This window comes from Natator depressus, chromosome 6, assembly GCF_965152275.1.
Source record: "Natator depressus isolate rNatDep1 chromosome 6, rNatDep2.hap1, whole genome shotgun sequence".
Taxonomy (NCBI): Eukaryota; Metazoa; Chordata; order Testudines; family Cheloniidae; genus Natator; species Natator depressus.
In genome coordinates, this window is record NC_134239.1 from 68,734,759 (window position 1) to 68,759,655 (window position 24,897).

The 24,897-nt window shown below is 42.7% G+C and overlaps 1 protein-coding gene across 1 annotated transcript in view; it reads right to left on the reverse strand.

The window, feature by feature from the left end:
* The window catches only part of CAPN3 (calpain 3), a 66,188-nt gene that overhangs the window by 31,164 nt on the left and 10,127 nt on the right, over window positions 1-24,897 (reverse strand). Inside the window, exons 2-12 of the mRNA XM_074955648.1 lie at window positions 22,092-22,161; window positions 16,181-16,299; window positions 14,826-14,959; window positions 14,181-14,349; window positions 11,971-12,111; window positions 8,106-8,189; window positions 7,607-7,692; window positions 6,171-6,248; window positions 4,491-4,651; window positions 2,871-3,040; window positions 1,773-1,784 (exon numbers count right to left, since the gene is read on the reverse strand). Of these exons, the coding sequence (XP_074811749.1) occupies window positions 1,773-1,784; window positions 2,871-3,040; window positions 4,491-4,651; window positions 6,171-6,248; window positions 7,607-7,692; window positions 8,106-8,189; window positions 11,971-12,111; window positions 14,181-14,349; window positions 14,826-14,959; window positions 16,181-16,299; window positions 22,092-22,161 (1,224 nt within the window). The remainder of the gene's footprint in view (window positions 1-1,772; window positions 1,785-2,870; window positions 3,041-4,490; window positions 4,652-6,170; window positions 6,249-7,606; window positions 7,693-8,105; window positions 8,190-11,970; window positions 12,112-14,180; window positions 14,350-14,825; window positions 14,960-16,180; window positions 16,300-22,091; window positions 22,162-24,897) is intronic.

The following is a 24,897-nucleotide window of genomic DNA, read 5'->3' on the forward strand; positions in this document are numbered from 1 at the left end:
AAAGAGATCAGATCCAAGGAAGAGTCTGGCTGTTTTACAGGATCAGTGTTTGTCCCCAGCTGTTTTCAGGCTCCAAGTGAGAGATCCGTTTCTCTTTATTAATGCTGCTTGCAAAGAGTCTACCTCCAGGGTTGTGGGCACTGTAACAATGCTCTGTTACTTCCAGGATCCCTGCAAGGCTGCGGGCTAATATAGCCTGTACTTTGAGCCGAACAGCAGGGAAACCTACTGCTGAATGACTCTTCCCTCATCAGCAAGTGTCAGGATGGCAAAATAAGAAGACAAGGTTTAACAGCCCAGTTAACAAGAGAAATATATAAAGATATATTTGTAATAAACTAGGCTGATTATGTTACACATAATATAAAATTAAGACACTGCCCTTTGGTGCTGGGCATGATGGAAGATGCAAAACCACCTAACTTCTATAGCAGCCTGGTGGGCAAAATGAAAATTCTGCACCAGATAAATAAAAACTTCAATTTGTAATTAACTATGAAAATAATGCAATTAGTGTAAATGGTGGATTCTCTGTAATATGAAGTCTTTAAATCATTATTTGAGGACTTCAGTAACTGAGCCTGAGGTTAGGGATCTATTACAGGAGTGGGCCGATGAGGTTCTGTGGCCTGCAGTGTGCAGGAGGTCCGACTAGATGATGGTTCTTTCTGGCCTTAAAGTCTGACTCTATAAGTACAGTATGCTTACATTAAATACTCTGATTTTATGTCCAGTTTACCTTTCTCTTTGTAGATTCTCAGTGTGCTACAGATTTTTTGTTATTGGCAAGACATAACTGCATCATAACTGATGGGGGAAAGCTGCAGGTTTTGGCAGCTTAGTAGGGACGGTAGGGCTTTTGGGAAGAGATTGAGAGATGGTTTGGGATTCTGAGCTAAGCACATTTGCTAGCTGTTTTCTGCTGAAATGATCAGCTGTAAAATAATCAGCAATGACAATATTCAAAATGTGATCCTGAAATTTCACAGTTAACACACCATCGAGATGGGCAGTTCATACCTCCCTTGGTGCTATTGTTCCAGACTATCTGAAGGCTCAGGTTTATTTGGAATCATAAGGGCTGGGAACATACATTTTTTTTTAATGACAGCTTTAGGCTTTGGCTACACTAGCACTTTTGTCCGCAAAACTTTTGTCAGTCGGGGTGTGAAAAAAAACACACCCCAACTAACATAATTGTCACTGACAAAAGTGCTGGTGTGGACAGCTCTATGTCTGTGGGAGAGTGTCTGTGGGGGTGGTTTAATTATGCTGGCGGGAGAGTTCTCTCTGTGAGGTCTGTAGTGTAGACAAAGCCCTAATTTCCAGAAGATAATTCTGCAGCAAGGAGTGAATTCTGCAACTATATAGCAAGCTCCATGCTGCAGAAGACACAGGAACGTGGCATATCTTTAGGAGGTAAAGAAAGCAGTCTGCAGGTTTTATAGGGTTTAGCTGCATGGAACACAATAGCCAGATGATGGCTATCATTGGTCCATGGTATCAGACTGTAAAAGACATGAATGGGATCCATACTTAATAGATGAATATTGAGGAAAGGGAAAAGGAAAGAAAATATAAAATGAGAAATAAGAAGAGAAGATGTGAACTCACAATGTAGCTAATTGATACTCAAAGCAGAAAGGGTAAGACTGTCACTTGTGCTAAAACACTGAAAACAAGCCCAGCCAGCTTACACTGACAGGCACAAAAGTTATGTTATCTGAGAACTTTACACCAAGATGTCAGTTCTTCTTCCATTCAGCTCATACCTCTTTTGGCACCTTAGAAAGAAACAAAGCAGGGAAACTGTTAGGGATACAGGGGGAATGCACTTATTTATTTTATCTAGCTTTATAAGTACACATAAAGTGTTTGTCCTAGTTTCTAGGCATGCTGCCATCAATTTTAAGTTCCTCAAATCACATAAACATTCTAACCAACCTCACTCCTTTACGTAAAAATAACCAATCTCCCTTCAAACTCTCTTGGGTCCCCTGCAAAGTAAATCAAGATTAACACTAAAACATAGGTTTGGAAAGTGCTGAACACCACCATTTCCTATTGAAGTCAACAGGAAGTGAAATTGCTCAATACCTTTGAAAATCAGGTCATGTACTTCTATCTATCTCACCTCATACTTTCAGTGATTGTCATCACCATTACAGGGTACTGCCAGTGGCGATGCAGTATTTGATTCTGATAGGCGTAAATCCCCTGACCAAAGAGAAGTTCGGGATGCTACTGAGGAGCAATGTGGGGAAGTCGGGAATGGGGATTGGAAAGGGATCTTTCTAGGTAAAGTGACACAAGGCAAATTCCTATCTGTAAGTTAATATGGACTAAATGAATACAGAGACCTGAATTTCCCTACTCTTAGTTCCATCCACTCTAGAAGAGTTTCTTTCAGGTACCACATTCTCTCTCCAGCCACTGAATAGTAAAAGCTGCCACTCCTCGTTCTTTCAGTACTGTTATGAGACTGCTTAGTCCCATTTACTGATAGGCATTACTGATACAATTTCTGGTTTGGTTTTAGACCAATCTTTACCATGAAAGGCCTGCCATAACAGACCTACTAGTAAATATTAGATAAATACTTTATTCCCATTTTCTTGCATCTTCTCTGGAAGATGGATACACATGCTTGCCACAAGGATAATTTTTTTTAAAAGTAGTAGAAATCAACTTCTTGCTGGAATCCTTGAAAATCTTTGTGTTTAAAGGCAAAATCTACAGTTAATGTAAACTAGGCTACATTATAAAATTAGCTACAGTCCATGGAGGATTTGTACTGTTGGGCTGCAATTTGGGATCAGCTGAACTGTGTGGCACTGGTGAAATGAACAGCATCCTGGTAGTAATGGTACCTCATATATGGCAAAGCCAATAGTTAGGAGGTTGGCTCCGAGTTTGCGCTCTTTTCTTCTGTTTTTCTGCATCAGTGCAACCAGGAAGCTGCAGACAACCTCATTATCTTCAGGATCATCATCCTCCTCCAGGAGCTCCAAGCGATACTGAGGATTGGTCCAAAATGTATCTGCAAAACCCCAGACACCGCCCCCCACAAAATTAATATAAAACTTCAGTTCTTTAAGATGATACTCATTGGCTAAGACTGTTTTATCTTCTATTTATCTCCTATATTCACTCCTGGTTTTCAGTTCTTGGTAGACAGGTCAAAAACTGAGTTAATCTCCTTTTTTACACATTCCTTGGGCAGAAGTTGATTTCTGGAAGCAAAGATGGAAGCTGGCCTATACAACAAGTGACTCTTCACCATATGACTCCTTTATGGGGCTATATTCGTATTTTGCATACTCACTGATATTAGTGCTGTTACTGATGGTGGACAGTTTGGTTTACCTTGTGTAGTAGCCATTCTACTGTATTCCATACAGCAGGGCTTCCCAACCTGTTTGAAAGAAGACTCCTGTTTCCAGTAAGAAGTATTACTGACACCCCAGTCATCAAGTCTTATTTGTCTTAGTACATTATAGCTTTACATTAGAAATTGTTTTTGGAATACAATGCCAAAACCTAATTGCTACGACTCCTCACCTCTCCAATATAATGTCTTACTTAACTTGTGGTGGGGAAGCCTAGACTTGCAATAAGATGAGCTAACAAAAGAATAATCTGGTATACTTTTCCTGTTTTTTCTCCATTTCCATGCAAAGAGGAACTTCTACCAGATAAGCCAAAGCATCCATTCTACTCCCTGTTGTTACCTTTGCTGGTTCAGAAAATAATTGATTTAATGGTTCATTTCACATTCTAGTGAAGATAGGATTTTATCAGATTGGCACTGCCCTATTTCAGAACATCCACCCCTTCCCAACAAACAATCTGCGAGGCAAACAAGAGTATCTTGCATTTATAGTATTTAGAGAATTTTGCATCTTTAAGGCCTTGCTGATTTACAAGCTACACACTGTAAAACTGAAACCACCACTAACTTAGAAACCCTACCACATGTCTATAACTTCAGCCAACACTGAAATGCCGCTACCCCTATGTGAAATGCTGCAGTTGTTTTATGGCAACATTGCAAATGTGTACAACAACCGAGGACAGAAAGTGAAGACTATATATCTCACTGAAACTCCTGAGGAAACTGAAATTGGGAGAATGTAAATATCTACAATGAAATTAGGCAAGCACACATAAGTTAACATCTGTTCTCTCACAACAGGTGCCACAGAATATTTGAACAACAACAAATAGTTAGGGCCTTTTGGGTTTACATCTCTTTCTTTTGGTAAAATGATACGTCCAGGAACACAGTGTTCCTTAATGCCATACTGTGCTGTTACCTCAGGACTCAGGAATGTGCCAACTACCAAATCAACAACTCAATTTTTGCAGAATCTGGATTTTTTCCTAGATCAAGTGCTGATTAGGCTGCTGCATGATTCTGCATAGCCTGTGAAATCTGACACGATCACAGGCCAAGGGAGTTTGGTTCTACTAGAAGAGATTTTATTCACCTGGATAATTGCGACAACCTCCTGCGGAGCAGCCTCTCACCCAACGCCCCTCATTGACTGAAACTGTCCAAGTTTGGAGCTTATCAGCCTCCAGAGTATCAGGTGTGAGGTTACACATCTCCAGCTTTGTGAAGTACCTCATGAAATCGTCAAATGACATCCTAGAGAAGCAGGGAGGGGGAAAGGAGAAAATAATGGGTATCCAAAGAATAGGGGTGGACAGATAAGAAAACTTGGATTCTGGGTTCATATTGAAAATGGATCCCATAAAACCAATTTCCCCACCCCAAAATCTCAATTATACAAAACGGCGTGTAGGGAATTAAGTTTATGAAGATTAAAGATCTTGTCAATTTCTGTGCCCACCTCCTTGTGCACCACTTTGAAATTGTCCATATAATAGATGCTCTGTCATTCCTATTAATATGGAAACTTGGCAGTCCTTTTTCTTCCTGGTTCCACCCTGGTTGCTGTTTGACAAGGGCAGACTAATTAGATTCGTGGTGCCCTAAAATGCTGTGTGTATGGAAAATCCAACTGAATTTCCTCACCCTCTTGTCTCACTGCTGGAAGAGCATGACCAGGGTGGCTTGGACATTGACAGTATGACTGTGTAGGAATCAAAAGCATGAGTTCAAGTAGTCAATAATGGGTATCCACGAAAGCTTATGCTCTAATAAATTTGTTAGTCTCTAAGGTGCCACAAGTACTCCTGTTCTTTTTGCGGATACAGACTAACACAGCTGCTACTCCACAACTTTAGGATGTTTGAAATCTAGATCCAGATCTGCTTCTGAATTTTGTGGCTTGACATTACCTCCCATTTATTTATTTATTTGGATTTATTTAAAAATATCTGACACAAATTAAATCATTTGTTTTTGTCTTCTAAAGATACAATAGATTTGTGCTACCCAGTTTTTCCTCTCATAACATTCTCTTTGAATATGCCTCCTCTGTGTCACCTACAAGCTCCATCTACACTTGGAACTGGGCGTACGATTCCCAGCTTGAGTAGACATACTCATGCGATCTCTCATTGAGCTAATGCTCTAAAAACAGTAGTGTATCTGTAGTAGCATGGGCAGCAGGGACTGGCGGCACAGGCTAGCTGCCCTGAGTACATCCCTTCCCCTCCAGACCTTATCGGTACATACTCAGGGCAGCTTGCCCATGCTGCCACTTGCTGCTGCCTGAGCTACTGTGGCTATACTTCTATTTTTAGCACGCTAGCTTGATGAGAGCTCGTGCAAATACGTCTACTCAAACTGTGAATCACATCTCCTGCTCCAGGTGTAGAGGTAGCCTTCTAGTGAATGCCTTCTGGAGGTGCAGGAGACACAGAGATATTGGTTGCCCTAGAGATTTTATACTGATTATTTCAGTATCTTTTAACTCTGCCAATAATCCGGAAGTACAGAGAATAATCCCTCTGAAATTAAGTTTATTATTGTAGGGGACAGCATATACTGTCTTCTGGGGCAGAACATACTAGGTTCATACAGGGAAGCACATGCTCATCAGATCACCGGTAGTAAGAATGTCCGTGCAACCTTAACTTATGGAGTTATGGTTCTTTTTGGCGTCTCTAGGAACTCTCATGTGTACCCAGTCAAGCACAGACATGGAAGCACTTCTGGGAAAACACAAGTTCTGAGATGGAAGAAGGTGTATCCTCACCAGAACTCCCCATCCTCTGCAATTCTGTACTGTAGTCGGATTTTCTCTGCTTTGTCAATTAAGTTCCATTCGTCTGAACTGCAAAAGACGAAACAGGAATCTCTTGCACTTTGCAATACACAGTTATTGAAGAAATTGTTAATACTTTATTGTAAGCCCTATTGTGTTCAAAGCCAACAGCCGGCACAAAAATTTCCAAATTCTTAATCATGTTACAGCCATGAATGGCAGGTTTTTTTTGTTACTATCTCTGCAACTATCCTAGTCAGTTTCCCTCTTCCTGCTCCCTTTAATGCTGATATGACAGACAAGTTTGATATACTGTTCTTATTTTGTGCTATCAACTTTACCACAATCACTACTTTACCACTCCCCCACAGGCAGGCAAGTGCGCACACACTTCAGGTTTTAGTTCTATTTCATGCTTATGGCACTCAGCAATCTGCTGTACTGTCGTTATTCTGTTTGGGTCAGAGATGGAAAGTGTTGCAAACTCCAGTCCTATTTTAAGAGCGATAGAGGGTCCTATTTGCAAAACTCAGTGAGGAATCTCTTTCCTTCTTTCACACACACTGTCTCTCTCTCTCTCTCTCTCTCAGATCCCTGTTCCTCCTGCTATTCAGTGCATTCATGGGTGGCAAATGAACTGCCCCTGCGGGGAGGCTAGCCCCCACTTGGGCCCCTTGTGCCCGAGGCCCGTCCCCTACCCCGCCAGAGCCCCAAGACCCACACTGTGGCTGCTGGCCCCCGAGCCCCAGGCCACCCCAGCCTGCCCTCCCGGGTGCCCCCAGCCCCAGAGCGCTGGGCGGGTGGCCCCAGCACTGGGCAGCCCAAGCACCGGTCCCGGCTGCCCCAAGTCCTAGGCCACTGGCCGGCCCACTCTAGCTCCAGCCACAGCCCGCTTCGGGGAGGAGGAGCAGCCTGGGCTGGGGTCATGGGGGAAGAGTGGCAAGCAGAAGGCGGTCATGGGGATGGAGCATGGGCGGGGCCATGCCTGGCTGTTTGGGGAGGCTTAGCCTGTCCTCACCTGGGATGCCCGTTGCCCATGAGTACATTAGAAGATTACCTCCCATTCCAAGTCACAGTCTTGTCTATGTCTGCAACAGAACTCAATAGGCAGGAGAAGCTCTTGGCTGAACTATTAAGCCATGCTCTTTCCTCTCTCCCTGTCATCAAGATTCCCCTTCCCAAGTAGATTTCATATTTTCTTAAAATCCTGTCTTGCCTAAAGTAGTCCCTCAGCTAAGCACTCAGTGCAGCCTCCAGAAAAATAGATACTTTCATATTCCAAGTACAGGTGTCAGTACAAGAGCACAGACACTGCGTACACCTCATTTTCATCTTAGGATGCAATCACAGAACAAGCACAATGTGTTTAAAGTGGAATGACTTTTTTAACCACACCCTATAGATTCCTAGGTTTGCTTTTCACCTACTTGTCACTCCAGGCTCCTTTCCATTCCACTTGTCCCCAGGGGTTCCTTAGCCGCACTAGCTTTATTTTTCCTGCTTTAAATGATGTCTTGTTGAAAAAGAAAACACGATTGAATAAATTAATTAGTCTTGCATGGGCTCAGAAGGAAATGTACTACATGTTGAATCGCTCATGCCCACTTCCTGCAGCACTTATGTATTCCTTAGAGGTCTTCTACCCCTCCAGTGATCTGACACTCTCCAAGCACAAGGCAGCATGAGTGCGGGCATATTGGAGTTCTCTTTGCGCCAGTATCCCTTGGTTTAACTTACTTCCCTCCCCCCAGCCAAGATTCTGATGGGTTTCTAACTCTTCCTTTTCAAGAAAACTTGTATTATTTTAATGTTTATTTTGTTTACAAAAACTCATAACTCTTATTTTCTCCCTGTTTTGACATATTGCTTGTCTGTCCTAAACAACAGCTTCTTCCTAGCTGTACGAAAGAATAAATCCATACATACCTCTTCCACTGCAGTAACTGAATAGGCATGTCCTTTGACTAGCCCACAAATCATGCGTGTCTCAAACTGCATTGGGACTATAGTCTGTAAAACATGGAATAAAAACAGTAAGAAGCACATAACAGACCCATTCCCATACTTAAGGAAGCCATGTTCTCCCTTTGCACCACACTAGGTCTCCAAATATGTCACTTGGAAATTGGGACAATAACCATTTGCTTCTATTTCATAGGATCATAGATGTTAGAGTGGGAGGAGACTCATCAGTCATAGAGTTAATCTAACTGCAAGGTTAGGTTATAGTCTATCCCTAAGAGAGTATATGCCAGATACAGACCAACGTACCAAAGGACGTGGTGGATTATCCATCACCTGAAGTCTTCAAATCAAGAATGGATGTCTTTCTTAAAAAAAAGTTGTAACTCCATCATAAAATATGAGCTTGATGGCGGAATTACTGGGTAAAATTCTTTGACCTGTGCCATACAGGAGGTCAGACTAGTGATCCCTTCTGCAGTCAAAAGTCAATGAAATTATGAAACAGAATAAACTGATTTAAATTATTTTTTATCAAAGCTAATGTTAAAATGATTTAATACACAGGTTAAAGAGTTTCTATATATCTGGGTATAATGCTTAAATTATCCAAAAGTACAAAGCTTGCTTTTAAAAGTTGTAAAATACATATAGTACATAATCTTCCCAAATTAAGGTTAATAAATGTATACTAATAATTTCCACAGTCCAGTGTGGGATCGGCTAGAGTGCGCACATCTAGAAGCTCCTCTCTCCCATTTCTGAAGATGACTGAATATGCATTTTAATGCATATTCATGCAGGGAGTCTTGTTCATTAACACTATATATGAATTAATGAGGGATCTAAAAGAAAATTCCAGATCTAACCACATCACAAACTTTGGTAAAGCTCATATTCTGATCTGAACTTTGTGGCTCAGGGCCATCACTAGTCTGAATACACATTTGTAGTGTCAAAAGGTAGCACTGTCACTCTGGATCTGGAGATTGAGCACATATATCCTGCCAAGCAATGCCAGGAGACCTGATTGTGCTCAGCCACTTCCTGGGCCGAAGAGTTACCTCACTAATTTGCATTGGTAACTGCAAGACTCACTGTGAATTTTGCCATCTAGTAAGTGAATGAAAACAATAGAGACCATTAATAATTAAATCACAAAATGTACTTTGCTCATTTATTTTTAGTTTAGTTTACTGGTTTATGGGAACACCTCATAATGCACCAGTATATTTCCTACAGTATATTTACTCAAAATAATTAAATCTAATCAATATGAAGTTTCTCTACAATTTCTGCTATTCAGCCTTTGCTGAGAGGTGACAAAGTGGCAATTTTTTTTATTGGATTAGCAGGTTTCTACTGCATATCCTTTAGTAACATCAGAACCATTAGAAACACCAGAGTCAATAGTCTACATATTAGAATTCTCTTAACTTTATACCGTCCTATGCTCTTATACTGACGGTATTAAAATGTCTTATGTTATGCTCTGTTCCTACTTACTTATATTAACATGTATTCTCTTTTTCTTTGTAGATGCACATTATATTTCAAAATGATTTATAACAGCCATGCTTTAAAAAAAGTCTGAACAATTGAGTTTCAAGAGTGATGTGCTCAGGGGTTGAGTCTCAACCTACAGATGCTCAGGTCTGCTGAGAGATACTTTGAGGCATTAACCAGCAATTCAGGTACCTGACGTGTTTTTATTTCCTAAGCTGAGGATATCCATGTATTGGAAAGAGAGAGAACTGAAGAGAGGGTTATAGTGGATATAAGCAACAAAAAGAAAGCCCAAGTGATCAAATTCATACGTATGAAATGAAATATGAAACTTTCCCCTCCTCCTCCACTATTTTTGTCACTGGAAAGGAACCTGAAATCACAGTAGTATAACAATATACGATGTGTAAGAATTGCATGCACATGCCAAAAGCCATTCCATGAATTTCCGACGATAAATAAGACATAGAGGGGTAGAAATGGAGAATTCGTAGAGTCAGGTACCACGATAATGAGTCTGATCCAAACAACAAGATAAAATAGAATGAACCTGGCTGTCAAAATTATTTTCCATTATTTCCCTTCTGTGTCCATTTCCTCTTTCCTTCTTCCCCTTTTTTAACTTTAATATTCTTCCCATCTAACTTCCTCTCCAGCGCTCCTCTTTTCATTTCTCTATCCCCTTAATTTTTTTTGTTTTCCTCCCCTCTGCAATCCCCACCTTTTACAGTTTTTAAATTCTCATGTTGCTCCTGCCACAAGTCCACTGGTCCCCATCTCTGCTAAATTGACTCTTTAGGAGACAGCCAGTGACTTCCCAGTATCACGGCTTTGGATGGGTGGCTCAGCCGTGTAGCACCCAGCCAAATAATATAGCAACAGGAATGGCAACTGCAGGAATAATTTTGTGAACTTCTACTAGTGTGTGGTACCAGAGGAGGAACTCTGGTACAGTGCCAGACGAATAGGCGCAGTTTCAACACCCTGTGCTTGGAAATAAGGAGGGTCATTTGTACATGAGCCAAAAATATTTGCAAGAAATTACATAATTTGTATACATTTGTGTACTTCCCCAAGGAATTACATTATTTTGCAAGACTAAAAACTGATGTCAAACAGGAAAAGTTTTATTTCTCCTTCTGTCCTTCTTCTATTAACTTCTAAATTAATCTGTCTCTTTTGCACACTTCCTGACACTTTTTGTTGTTGCTTCTCTTGTGGGAGCAAGTTGTTCACACAAGTTCTAAGTTGTGATCTTAACTGACAGCTGCCTCTCTGGATGCTAAGAAAGTCTTTTGGGAGAATTATACCTGTCACTGCATCTTGAGAGGATTGAAATCATTTCGAACCTAAGAACACTCAGACATCCAACGATTTTTAGAACAATTTTTTAGTTATCTTCAGCTGATATTTTATAACTCAGTGCAATGTGTAAAGAATTTGAAAACACAGTTGCTGTGCTTTTCTAACTGGTGTCATAAATATAAAGGGAAGGGTAACCACCTTTCTGTATACAGTGCTATAAAATCCCTCCTGGCCAAAGGCAACATCCTGTTACCTGTAAAGGGTTAAGAAGCTCAGCTAACCTGGCTGGCACCTGACTCAAAATGACCAATGAGGGAACAAGATACTTTCACATCTGGAGGGGGGGAAAAAAGGCTTTTGTCTGGCTGTGTGATACCTTTGCCGGGAACAGATCAAGGATGCAAGCCCTCCAACTCCTGTAAAGTTAGTAAGTAATCTACCTAGAAAATGCGTTAGGTTTTCTTTGTTTTGGCTTGTGAAATTCGCTGTGCTGGAGGAAATCTGTATTCCTGTTTTTGTGTCTTTTTGTAACTTAAGGTTTTGCCTAGAGGGATTCTCTGTGTTTTGAATCTGACTGCCTGTAAGAGTATCTTCCATTCTGATCTTACAGAGTTGTTCTCTTATCTTTTTTTGTTCTTCTAATAAAGTTCTGTTTTTTAAGAATCTGATTGGGTTTTTTGGGTCTTAAAAATCCAAGGCTGGTTTGTGCTCATCTTGTTTATTCTCAAGCCTCCCCAGGAAAGCGGGTGTAAGGGCTTGGGGAGATATTTTGGGGAAATAGGAACTCCAAGTGGTCCTTACCCTGATTGTTTGTTAAATCACTTGGTGGTGGCAGCATTTTACCTAATCCAAGGGCAAAGACTTTTAACCTAAGCTGGTAGAAATAAGCTTAGGGGGTCTTTCATGCGGGTCCCCACATCTGTACCCTAGAGTTCAGAGTGGGGAAGGAACCCTGACATATGGTTACACGGCGAAGAGTTAGGAGGCAGGGGACAGTGATTGCTGGAGGCATACAAACCCAGGCTGGCCTTTCATCCGTGCCTTGGAAGGTTAGAGTTGAGTCAGTCCTCAGCATGCTATTCACATTCTTCACCATTCGGGCAATTAGTTCCCCAAGATCACTTTGAGGCGCAGTCCTGTACGAGAAGCCCATATTGTCCTGGTACAGAAAATGGGAGAAAGAAGTGGTACATGGGAAGTGTATTAGCGAAGAAAGAGAGGAGGAGAAAAGGGAAAATGAAAGAAAAATGAGAAGGAGATGGAAGAAGATAAGCTTAATTAGAGAACTTCCATTCTCCTTCATTACATACCAGAGGTTCTGCTCTTTTATCTGTAGGGCTCAATGACACTAGAGCTCTAGTGCTACTATGGTAGCTCCATAGTCCTGAACTCGTATTGAAATGAGCTGTGCCTCTAACTACTATGATAGACTCAGTTCCGCTCAAAGGTCAAAGAGAAATGAGAAACTTGTAATTAGAGGGCACATCACTCTACTTCACAAAAGCCATATGTTGCTGCTCACTTCTGTTCCACCTCCTTCCAAAAAGACATGGCAGCGCCCCAGCTGCTTACCTTCGTTTGTGTGGGTGATACTATGTCACCACGCAATTATGTCATATGAAGCAGTGAAGTCATGGCCACAAATGACAACATGAGGCAAGATGGCAGTGTGGTGCAACAAAAGGTTAAAGTCCCAAGAAGTTTCTCCAGAAGATACTTCAGAACCCAAGCCCACCGAAATGTGTACGTTTCCCTCTTTTTTTCTGTTTTAACCTCTGCAACTAATGGTTCTGGAAATTCAGAACTTCATGAGATAGTCGGGAACCTTGCAGAAAAAGTCAAGTGGACTTATATAAAGGAATTAATTTGACTCCTCTTTCTTTCTCTGCCACCTCCACTTGTATGTACTTAGCTTGCAATTGCAATTCTTTCACTTATAAGTTTTGTTTATTTTTGTTCTTGTTTCAGCATCACTTTTCTGGAAGATTAATCAATACCAGTGGCAGTGTGTTAATATGTCTCTCCCCCCTCCCCGCCCCCATTGGATGTATTTCCTCTGGCATCAGGGCTAGGATATGGATTTGATCTTTTTAGGCTTTAAGAAAATTAAAGCCTCAGAAATACTGTGCTGATTAATATTGCTTTAAATTTCTATAGCTAGCTAGCTCTCTCTCTCTCTCTCTCTCTCTCTCTCACAAGCAGTGTACAAAGGCAGTGTATTCTAAAGGATAGACATGACTCAGGAGTCTCAGATTCTATTTCCAACTATGCCACTGGCCTACTGGGTGACCCTGGGCAAGTCACTCCCCCCCTCTCTGTGCCTTGGTTTCCCATCTGTAAAATGGGGATGATGATACTAACCTCTTTTGTAAAGCACTTTGAGATCTAGGGATGTGACGTGCTATATAAGAGCTAGGTGTTAGTATTACTAACATTAATAAGTTTATCCTCACAACACCCCCACCACATAAATATTCTTACATCTGTTTTACAGATGAGCAAACTGAGGCACAGGGGGTTAAGTGACTTGCCCCAAGTCACACAGCTGGGGCCTCTCCTGCAAGCTGTTGTGCACAGCAGACTCTTCTGCTGCTGTTAAACCCACTGAAGTCAGTGGGGTTCTGTGTGGGTGTAGGAGTCCACTGGTGCAGAGGAACTCGCAGGATCAGGGCCTGAAGTCACAGAGTTGGGAACAGAGTCGATGTCTCCTAGCTCACAGTCCATTGCTCAGACCACAAAACAGGGCTTCTTTCCTTACTCCTTGTGGGACAAATCTTGAGGCCTTAATTTAGTCCATATTTAAGGCAACTTCCAGTGACTACAGTGGGAGTTGGTCTGCATATAAACTGAGTAAAAACCTCAGGATTTAGGTCCCTATTCTTTATAAGCTATAATAAAGCTAAAAATTTCTAATATAACATTTTAGTTTTTTTGTGAAGCCTGAGGCAAAGGGGACATCTTTTGAACGTCCCATGTTCTTCTTTGGGTGCGGACACTTTTTGTCAACTTTCCCAAGAGCCAGTTGTCAATAACGTACAGGAAGTTCCCCCCCTTCCTGGTGGAGTTTCTAAGTCAGACCTAACAGAGATCCTCTGGTCCTAGAAATAGGCTGGCGCTATGCCAGTTTAGCAAAGCACTTACAAAGACATCTGTGATTGTCCCCTGATTTAGAGACCCCACTCCTTTGCAATCCAGTATGCCTTATCCGCAGTGTTCACATGGACTTACATCAATGGAGCAGGCCATGAGTGATCCTCTGTCCTTGGCATGTTTCATGATCTTGTATATATCTTTGGGTGCATCTTTTATCTCATAGAACTCTGTCACTCCTCCTGTGAAATCCTCCATGGCCTCTGTAGTATTGCCTCCTTTCAAAGCCTCATAGGACCCGTGGAGTCTTGGAAAGGAGAAAAAAAAGTTATGCTATAAACAATCCTGGTTCTACTTCATCAGTTTGGTAAAAGTCATGTTGAAAATTTTTAATAATTGTAATAATAATTTTAATGTGGGTCATTCACATATACCTACAAAAGTAAGTTGTTTGTTTTTTTAGAACTAATTGCTGACATCTGGTTAAATGGTAGGCCAAACTCTGGAAACTACTCTACAGTTTATTACATCCTGCCCCAAGTCTAAGCCACTAGAGTTAACTACATGAACACCAGGGGGAAATGTTGTTTACATGTATAGATTTTCAAAGAGGGGCTTCTTCAAGAGAAATCCAACAAAATTTCTTCGTTATGGCTTGTCTCCATGTCTACGTGGAAGATAATTATGTTAACTGTGGTATAGAGACACATCATCACCTCCCCACACACAGCATATAACATAAGGCTATTGGAGGTGTATTGCAATTCTAAAGCATTCCTTTACTTTGCATAGGCCTTTTCCAGCAGAGCACTCCAGAATTCATTGCGCTGGGAGGATTTGGTGAAGACCAGCTGGTTGTTATATGTTGGTAAACAATCATCAATGACAACGTCCACCCAGTTTCCATAGCGCCAGAACTGAATAAAAGCAGACAGAAAAATGTATTAGTGAGTATGGTGGGAGGGAAATCTGGCTTAAGAGTTAGAAAAGCCATGAGGCCAGGGAATTCCAGTAGCTAAGTACTGTGATGAGTTTGGTCCATTTCCTAAACATTTTTGGAGATCTCTGCTAGGTATTTGAGGCCTGATTTCCAGAAGTGCTGAGTACCTACAACCCTAATTTATGTCAGTGGGAGCTCAACCTTGGTGTTAGAAGACTAAGAGACATAATATTTAGATGGTCATGAAGCACAAATTCAAAGTGAGGATCTCCTTCCTGCACCATGCCCCTTTGGCCGTCCACCCAAAATGTCCATCTTAATCCACACCACCTTCTCTTTACCCTTCCTACCCTAATTTCTGAAGAGTCTACCTCCTCCTCTCCTTGGAGCCTCATTCTTCCTGAATAGTAGCAATGGCTTCTGTGTGGTCCTGAAACTTGCAGACCCCCAAACACTGCCAGGATTACTGGGTTGGGTTTTCGGCCATGTGGAGCAGCATGGAGGACCTTGTGCTGCACTGGCCTTGTGTTGTGATAGAATAAAGAACTTCAGTTTCCTGTAATCCCACACACTTTCACAGTAATCACCCATCCATCCAGATTGTAAACAGGAAGGTGTGGGGAGAGGTTGAGAAAAGACATTGTAAAACTGCAATGACAGCTGCAAGTGTGGTAGCTGGACTGAGTTCGCTCATGCACCATACACAGCACTACATAGAGTCTTTTCAGACGTAGGATCACAGGTAATGTAGAAAACAATCAATCGGTGAATGATCAATTATTTTACAATAGGTCTTCAACACAGACCAGCTATTTGAGAGACTAAAAATAGGTCCCCTTTCCAGTTAACAGTTTATCTACAGTCCATGTAGTGGGCAGCATGGGACAGCTGAGCAGTGAGAGGGAACACCTGTTGCTCTCTCTTACTGATGGGGCATATTAATTTGCAAATGTTTCAATGGTGATTTAATGCTCCTCAATTACTGTGGCAGGTTGCTTGTTCTGTGATTCTCCTAGAATAATCTGGCATGGCGGAATTTATTTCCTACATCTCCCCCGCCCTTGTCACTTGCACTGTCATCAGATAGATGAGACAAAGGGAACAATTTCTTCCTGGACTGTCAGAGCAACAAGTGCTCCATTTACCTCCCTGGATAATACCATCGCTACTCTACATGCTGCTCTTGGAAAGGACTCACCTGGAAGTGAAAGATCCCAGCATAGTTTTTTATGAAGGTCTGATCGTGAGGTATGACCCGGCAGAGTAGCTTTTCATTCAGTGTCAGGCAAGCAATGGCAGCTAGGAACCAGCAGTCACCTGTAAACCAGCAGAAGCAGCAGACAAAATGAAGGGTCAAAGGCATTAGGGCAAAGTCCTATGAGACAAGTGGTCCATCTCCTCCAGCCACTAGAGTGTTTTGTGTGTATTATGATGTATTTTAGTACATGCATAGCACATTAATATTGTATTAGGGAAGTGCCCATTAGCACAAATCAGGATTGGAGCTCCACTTGCTAAACACTCTACAAACACAGAGGGGGTATGATCCCTGCCCCAAAGGACTGAGAGGAGTCTGAGTTGGTATAATTTACACTTTCCTCTGGCTTGCTCAGAATTTGTTACACAAATTCACAAATCCTTAGCGTCTAGTACTTCTTTATTCTGTGAGGTTGCTTTAGTCTACACTGGCTGCAATGTCTGAACTCAAAACTGCCAGATCACAAAGTGCTCCAACCATACCCTGTGGCACCTAGAATGCCTGCTGGGCCAGGCTTGGGGGCAGGAGTAGGTGGAATACAGCTGGCTATATTGGCTTTACAACTGGGAAGTCACCGGTCCAAATTGAATTCCCAGCTGACTGTTAAAGACAGCCTTCCATGCTAAGACAGAGCAGGGAGGAGGATCTGTGCCTCAATCTGGCTTTGGTGCATTTCTGGCTACATTTTACACTTTGATTTTCCATTCTCAGGGCAACATTCCAGTTTTGCTTATCCTATTATTGTGAGGTTTATTTGCTGCTTTATCATACTGAAAAAACTCTTCTAATTTCAAGCCTGTGTCCATATTTGCGCAATTATATTCTTATAGTTTTTTAAAAGTTACATTTTAAAATGATAAACGTTATGCTAAGGTTTACTACCTCAATGGTGAGCTCCAGGGGGCAGCGACTATTTTCAAACTACTTGTGTGTACAGCCCCTAGCACAGTGGACCCTAATCTTTGATTAAAACCCTTAGGCACTACTGTAATATAAACTACAATGCCAGGTAAATTTGCCTGCACAATCTCTCTCTTTAGAATCATAGAATCATAGAATATCAGGGTTGGAAGGGACCTCAGGAGGTCATCTAGTCCAACCCTGTCAAGGTTCCTCCCCCACTCTGAACTCTAGGGTACAGATGTGGGGACCTGCATGAAAAACCTCCTAAGCTTATCTTTACCAGCTTAGGTCAAAACTTCCCCAAGGTACAAAATATTCCACCCTTTTGTCCTTGGATTGGCCGCTACCACCACCAAACAAATACTGGTTACTGGGGAAGAGCTGTTTGAACACGTCTTTCCCCCCAAAATACTTCCCAAAACCTTGCACCCCACTTCCTGGACAAGGTTTGGTAAAAAGCCTCACCAATTTGCCTAGGTGACTACAGACCCAGACCCTTGGATCTTAAGAACAATGAACAATCCTCCCAACACTTGCACCCCCCCTTTCCAGGGAAATGTTAGATAAAAAGCCTCACCAATTTGCATAGGTGACCACAGACCCAAACCCTTGGATCTGAGAACAATGAAAAAGCATTCAGTTTTCTTACAAAAAGACTTTTAATAGAAATAGAAGTAAATAGAAATAAAAAAAAATCCCCCCTGTAAAATCAGGATGGTAACTACCTTACAGGGTAATTAGATTCAAAACATAGAGAACCCCTCTAGGCAAAAACCTTAAGTTACAAAAAAGATACACAGACAGAAATAGTTATTCTATTCAGCACAATTCTTTTCTCAGCCATTTAAAGAAATCATAATCTAACACGTACCTAGCTAGATTACTTACTAAAAACTCTAAGGCTTCATTCCTGGTCTATCTCCGGCAAAGACAAAATATAGACAGACACACATATACCCTTTGTTTCTCTCCCTCCTCCCAGCTTTTGAAAGTATCTTGTCTCCTCATTGGTCATTTTGGTCAGGTGCCAGCGAGGTTACCTTTAGCTTCTTAACCCTTTACAGGTGAGAGGAGATTTCCTCTGGCCAGGAGGGATTTTAAAGGGGTTTACCCTTCCCTTTATATTTATGACAAACCCCCTGCTCAAAGCAGGACCAATCCCCAACTAAATCATCCCAGCCAGGGCTTTGTCAAGCCTGACCTTAAAAATATCTAAGGAAGGAGATTCCACCACCTCCCTAGGTAACACATTCCAGTGTTTCACCACCCTCCTGGTGAAAAAGTTTTTCCTAATATCCAACCTAAACCTCCCCCACTGCAACTTGAGACCATTACTCCTTGTTCTGTCGTCAGCTACCACTGAGAACAGTCTAGATCCATCCTCTTTGGAACCCCCTTTCAGGTAGTTGAAAGCAGCTATCAAATCCCCCCTCATTCTTCTCTTCCGCAGACTAAACAATCCCAGTTCCCTCAGCCTCTCCTCATAAGTCGTGTTCCAGTCCCCTCATCATTTTTGTTGCCCTCCGCTGGACATTTTCCAATTTTTGCACATCCTTCTTGTAGTGTGGGGCCCAAAACTGGACACTGGACACTTTCATGCTGCCCGTACTCCTTTAACAAACTCTCTGTCCCAGGAACCAGATTCTCACTTCCTTTCTTTTTCCTCCTCAAAACTTACTCTTCCCTCAAGCCCCAAAACTCTAACCCATCTAACATTAAAGAAAACACACACAGCTGGAACCATCCTGTAACCCGCTATACATATTGTGTTGTCTGTGTAAATTGTAAGGCCTTGGGGGCAGGGACTTGATTTTTTTTTAAATTGATCCTGTTCAGGACTGAGCAAGCTGTCAGCATGTAAAAATAACAAACAGCTTGTCTGTTATTGTAGAAAACATAGGAATAAAACATGCATTAGGTTCATTTCATCCTCTCTGCAGCAATTGTCCCTGAAGTCCTGCAGAACAGTAGGGGATTATTTAATATAACGGGCTGGTAGGTTATTACATCAGCAACAATTTAAAACAAGCAAACAATGGGCATGGCTACACTTGCAGATGTAAAGCGATTTGAGTTAAACCAGCCTTTGTAGAGGGCAGTAGGGAAAGTGCTGCAATCTGTCCATACTGACAGCTTCAAGAGCACTGGCATGGCCACATTTGTGGCACTTGCAGCGGCATCGGGAGCAGTGCATTGTGGGCAGCTATCCCAGCATGCAAGTGGCTGCAACGTGCTTTTCAAATGGGGGGGCGGGGTGGAGTGTGACTGGAAGTGTGTTGTGTGTATGTGGGGGGAGAGAGAGTGGGTTTTGGGGGGGGGCTGAGAGCATGTCAGCATGCTGTCTTGTAAGTTCAGACAGCTGCAGACCTCCCTCCCCCTCCCTGCCTCTCTCTCTCACACACAGCATTCCACAGTAATGGTTGCTTTGTCTCGGAGCAGATAAGCAGCCGGCTGTCAGAAACGGCGCTTTCAAAGGGCATATCCGCATTCCTGCAGCAATTCAAAAACAATGACAAGAGTGGCCACTTGACTCAAGGGGATTATGGGACATTTCCGGAGGCTGATCAGGGCGCAGCAAAGCTACACCTTGTTCACACTGGCGCTGCGGCGCTCCGGCGGGGGCGCAGCAAACGTTATTCCACTCGCCGAGGTGGAGTACCAGCAGCGCTGTAGCCGCGGAGTCAGAGCGCTCCATGTGCCTTGCCAGTGTGGACGGGTAGTGAGCTAGTGAGCCCGGGGTTCCTTTATTGCGTTGTAACTCGCAAGTGCAGCCAAGCCCAATGTTGCTCTTACAAATTTTTCAAAACTGTGGAGTCACAGCTGATGTTGTCAGGGCTGTGGGAAACCCACAGTGCATTGGCTTCTGATTTTGATGAATTGAGTCTGTGAGCTTGTAAAAGGAAAACAAGGAGCCTTTGGAACAATGCCTGTTGGGAGCCATGGGGAGGGTAGAGGTAGGATAACTTGGCCTAACCTTTGTCTGTGATGTGTGAAGTGATGAAGGGGTGAGGCAGAAACTGAAGCATTTCAAAGAGAAATGCTGCCTAAAATGTCCTAGTTCTTATACTTCCTCTTTCACCCGAATGGTGATTTCCAGTGTGGGTATGGGTATTTGAGGACTTTCCCCGCCTCTTCATCAACAAAAAGGGAAAGAGAGTTGATGGCTATTCTGTACTGAATTGTGGTAGGCCAGGTCTATGCCATAAACTTACATTAGTATAGCTGCATTGCTCAGGGGAGTGAAAAATCCACACCCCTGGGTGATGCAGTTATACTGACCCAACCTTGGTGTAGACCATGCTATGTCAATGGGAGTGCTTCTCCCATTGCCATACCTACTGCCTCTCACGGAGGTACTGGGAGAAGCTCTCCCATCAGCGAAGTAGCATCTTCACTGAAGCGGCACAGCTACACTGCTGCAGCGTTTTAAGTGTAGACTTGCCTGTAGTGTGGAAGTAGGTTTGTGTTTAAAAGCCACTAAAAATTACCTTCACAGGTTGATGCTTGTCTGTTTGTGCCACTCTGAGGTAGCTGCACGTAGACCTTTGGGCAAGCCCTGTGGTTTGAAGTACAGCCAACTCAGAGCCTTAGTAGCACCTTTTTAGAAAAAGTTTAAATAGTTTGTTTTCATTTTCAGTTTTAACAAATGTTGCTTACACTGTGGTGTTTGGAGCTTTACGCACTGTGGCGACTGTGTGTGGTCACTGCACCTTTAAGGTTGCGTGGTCTGGCAGAGATCACAGCTGGCAGCAGTTGCAGCTAAAGCTGGAACCCCAGAATGAAGTGGAGTTGCATGTAGCTTGTAAATAAGGACTCAATCATTGTGCTAACTTGATCTATTATTGTTACAGTCACTGTAGTTAGCTCACTTGTTTACATTTGAAGAGTTAACATACATGGTTTGAAAACTCAATGTAGATGGGCTTTACTGTCTTATACAATGGTTAAAAGTGGCGCAGAGATAAAGCGCTAAGTCTGAGTGCTCTGGGTTTGTTTGATATTTGCAAAGACTGGCTTTTCAATAGTGCAGAGAAATGTGCTTAGTAACATACACAAACATCTAGTCCAAAATTAACTGACCACTAATGGGTAGGGGAAAAGTGAGTGCACCAGAGGGACAGGGTATCATCAGATCAGAATAGCTTATGTGCAGTCCTGAGCATGTAAATGTGCACAGTTGCCATTTTCATTGTTTCTGAATACTCCTGCTGTAGGCTTTCTGTATATCTAGTATAACAGGCATAACTAGCTTTCTCTCTTTCAAAATGGACCCATCCTTTGCTCTGGGTATATGATTACTGCCTCTGAGTGATTATGATCCATGCACACAGCTAGTCTATGCTAAAATTTCCTGTTGCTGTTGCCTTATCTTCCCTTGCCCCATCCCTGCTTGTTCCTTTTAATCCACTTGTGCTACCTCTTGACTTTCAGACTATAAATTTTTTGGAGCAGAGACTGTCCTTTAGTGTACATCTGCATGGTATGTAGCTCAATGGAGCTGTGACATGCATGAGGTGTCTAGGAGCCATTATAATGTAAATAATAAAATCGATTAAAAATCTGACAGAATAAGCTGATTTTAGATGAGACTCTTCCTCATCCATTCAGCCTCTCACTACAAATAGTTGCCTCCCCTTTAGCTCACTCTGTCTCCTTAAGTCACTCTGTTCTTGAAAGCCTGGGAGAAAAGAGGCCTTGCAAAACACTGCCCTGCAATAAACTTCACAATATGAATAACAAAGTCCATGCATGCTGAGCAGCTTCTCTCTCACAGTCCTCATCTACAACCCTGCAGGACAGGGAGGCTTGGTTGAGAAGAGCTATGGCAAGGAAACATAGATGTTTTAAACTCCTATCTAGCAAGTAAAAGCTAAAGATAAACTCTGATGCAAATATCTGGGACTAAATAAGAAATCCAAAGCACAATACAGAAGACAAAATGTCATACCTAATTCTCCTTGACAAATATCAGTTCGGTTGGCTCCATCAATTATAAATCGTGGATTCTCACAGATTTCCTGTAAGATACAAACAAACATATGAGCAGGAAAAATGTGCTTTGTGCTGTCTGTATAGTAACCCGGGCCCCAGCACCTGCTGTAGTTTCGACTATAAGAAGGGTAATCTTAGGGCCTGCAACTGTGACGCAGCAGCATAGAATGCTGTCCTGGGGTGAGAGACAGCCCCTGAGAGGGCAGCTCCAGCTGGGGAGGGGGCTCGAAATCCAGTGGAGAGGAGGCAGCTGGAAACTGGTGAGAGAAGAAGGAGGTGAAAAGAGGCGGCGCTGAGGTAAAAGGGGATTTGCCAGAGGAAGCTGGATCGTGAAGGGCCGTGTGCGAGCAGCCCAGCTGCGAGGGTACAGAGCGTGTGACTGGTGAGTTTGACCATTGTGATGCTGACAGGGAATGCAGTTTGGGTGTGTGGGGAATGGGTGTGGCTCTCCAGGTGAGGAGCTGTCATTCCTGGGCAAACCTGTTGGAAAGAGGGGCAATCATTGCAGCAGCCAATCAAAGGAGCATCACAAGCTGGAGAGACGCATAGGCGGGACAGCAGGGGTGAAGCTTGACTTCAGCCAGGGAGAGGAAGAATCCCTCTTGGGATGACAGAGCATGTTCCTGACAAATTTATTTGACTGTGATGGCAATTTACATTTAATCATTTTCCGAAGCGCGTATTTGATGTTACTTCATGTTATTTATGTTCTTGCCAAATTTCTGGGTTTTCCTTTATAAAGTTTAAAATTGAAGGTTATCTCCATTGTACTGGTTTGCCTCTTCTAAGCCACACAGGAGGCATAGCCTATCTGAAGTCTGGGTCACTGCATCTATTTTCTATAGAAATGAAATAGGAGTTATGTCAATGTGATGGCCACAGAACCTACAGAAAAACCATCTGCTGCAGGGATTTGATTGCAGTTTCCTTTCAGAGGTGCTTTTTGGGGCCCTGTGAGGTCAGATGTGCAGAACTTCAGATAAAGTATAGCCTCCATCCAGAAGGGTTTGGTAACTGGAATTGGAGAGACCTTTTCTGGGCCAACTGCACGGGTCATAGTTGCAAATACATTAACATTTTGAGCGGGGGATCAGATAGAAGAATTTTGTTCAAAGTGTGGGGTGGGGGCAGTTAAAATTGGGGTGGGATGAGGAAAGGCAGGATGGCAAGCCAGGGCTGGGAAACCAGTGCAGTTCAGAAAAATTTAGGGCTACAGACAAAGGCGGAGAAGAACTCTCCCAGAAAACTGGAAACATCACTGGGGTAGGTCACTTGTAGGGAATAAGGCTCACATTTTCAAAAGTGGCCACAGGTTTTGAGTGCTTAAGTTTGTAGGTGCCCAACTTGACACAACTAGGTGAAGATGAGCTGCCAGTGTGGAGAGAGCACTGATGCCATTTCGGGAAGAAAGGATCCCTGTAATGATCCCTCTTTAACTCCCCCTCCCCACTAGTCTGCTCTTTGAGTCCTCGCTTTATAAGTTGTGCTTTCCTTCATTTTTGTTAAAGATTTTCTACTTTTTTCCCTAGTTGCAATATTGAATTGCCAAAATTTCACTTGAAAAAGGTAATGCTGCTACAATCTGCCCCTTCAGGGCATGATTCTCCTCTGGCCTGCCCCTAGCATAGTCATTTACACCTGTGCAAAGTGAGTGTAACGTGCTCCCAGATCAGAACATTAATATTTTACACCCACTCTGCACAGGTGTAAATTACTAATGATTTGTCTATATTAGAGAAGCTAAACCAATTGGTGCCTCTTCAGTTGATTGAAAAGCAGCTTGCATCTATATTTAAAAATGCTTCAATAAATGGTTGCAGAGGCAGAAATCAGCGTAACTTACCTCAGAATTGTACCTAGATTGTAACGCAATTCAGGTAGAAACATTTTCATATGAGGTAACTGTTTGTTCCCTAAGCTGGACAAGGAACCATGCAACCCAGGCTGCAGGAGGAGGGAAGAGACGGCAGACAGCCCCATGTGGGAAGAGACTCCCCTATGTCTTAGCAGCCTTCATCCATGAATTTCATAGCTCAGATTAGGGGGAAAAGGGACATACGCCAGCCATGGGAACCCATATGCAAGGTTGGAAGAAAAAGAGAGATCCCCAAGCAGAGCCCATCTCCCAGGCAAAGAGATGGTGGCAGGGAAGGAACTTCCAACCAGGTACCCAAACTCCTGAGATGGGGATAAAGAGAGAGATCTACTTAATGACTCCCATCTCCTGTGCTGGGGGGTGTGTGATAAACTACATTTGAGGATCCCATTTCCTGGGAAGTAGCAAGAGTGGGGAGAGAAGACGAGCTCCTCCTAGGAACCCCATTTTCTGGGTGCAGGGGAGAAGAGAGACCAGCAACTGTGGGTACAGCTACATAGGAAGTCAGGACTACTAGAGACAGGTCTTAGGTACCGTAGCTGCAGCCTGAAGCTTTTTCAGTATGAACAGCACAGTGATGGGCTTTCTGAAACTCATATTTCAAGTCTGTTTCTTTGGTGTGAGAACATTTCTTCTCCTCCCCAGTAGTTAGCTCAGGGATGCATTAATTTTGATGTAACTATCTGGATTATCCCCCTTGCAGAATTGAGACAAATGTCCAATAACGACAAATTTCTGGCCCTCCACAAGTCATCTCATTCTGCCGACTGCTGGGAAAGGAGAAAGTGGCCTTTATTTTCGTGCCTTAGTCAGCTGGCTGGGGGATTAAATTCTGTAAAGTCAGCTGTTTGAGGTATCTTATAACTTCTCTCCATCCACTTGATTT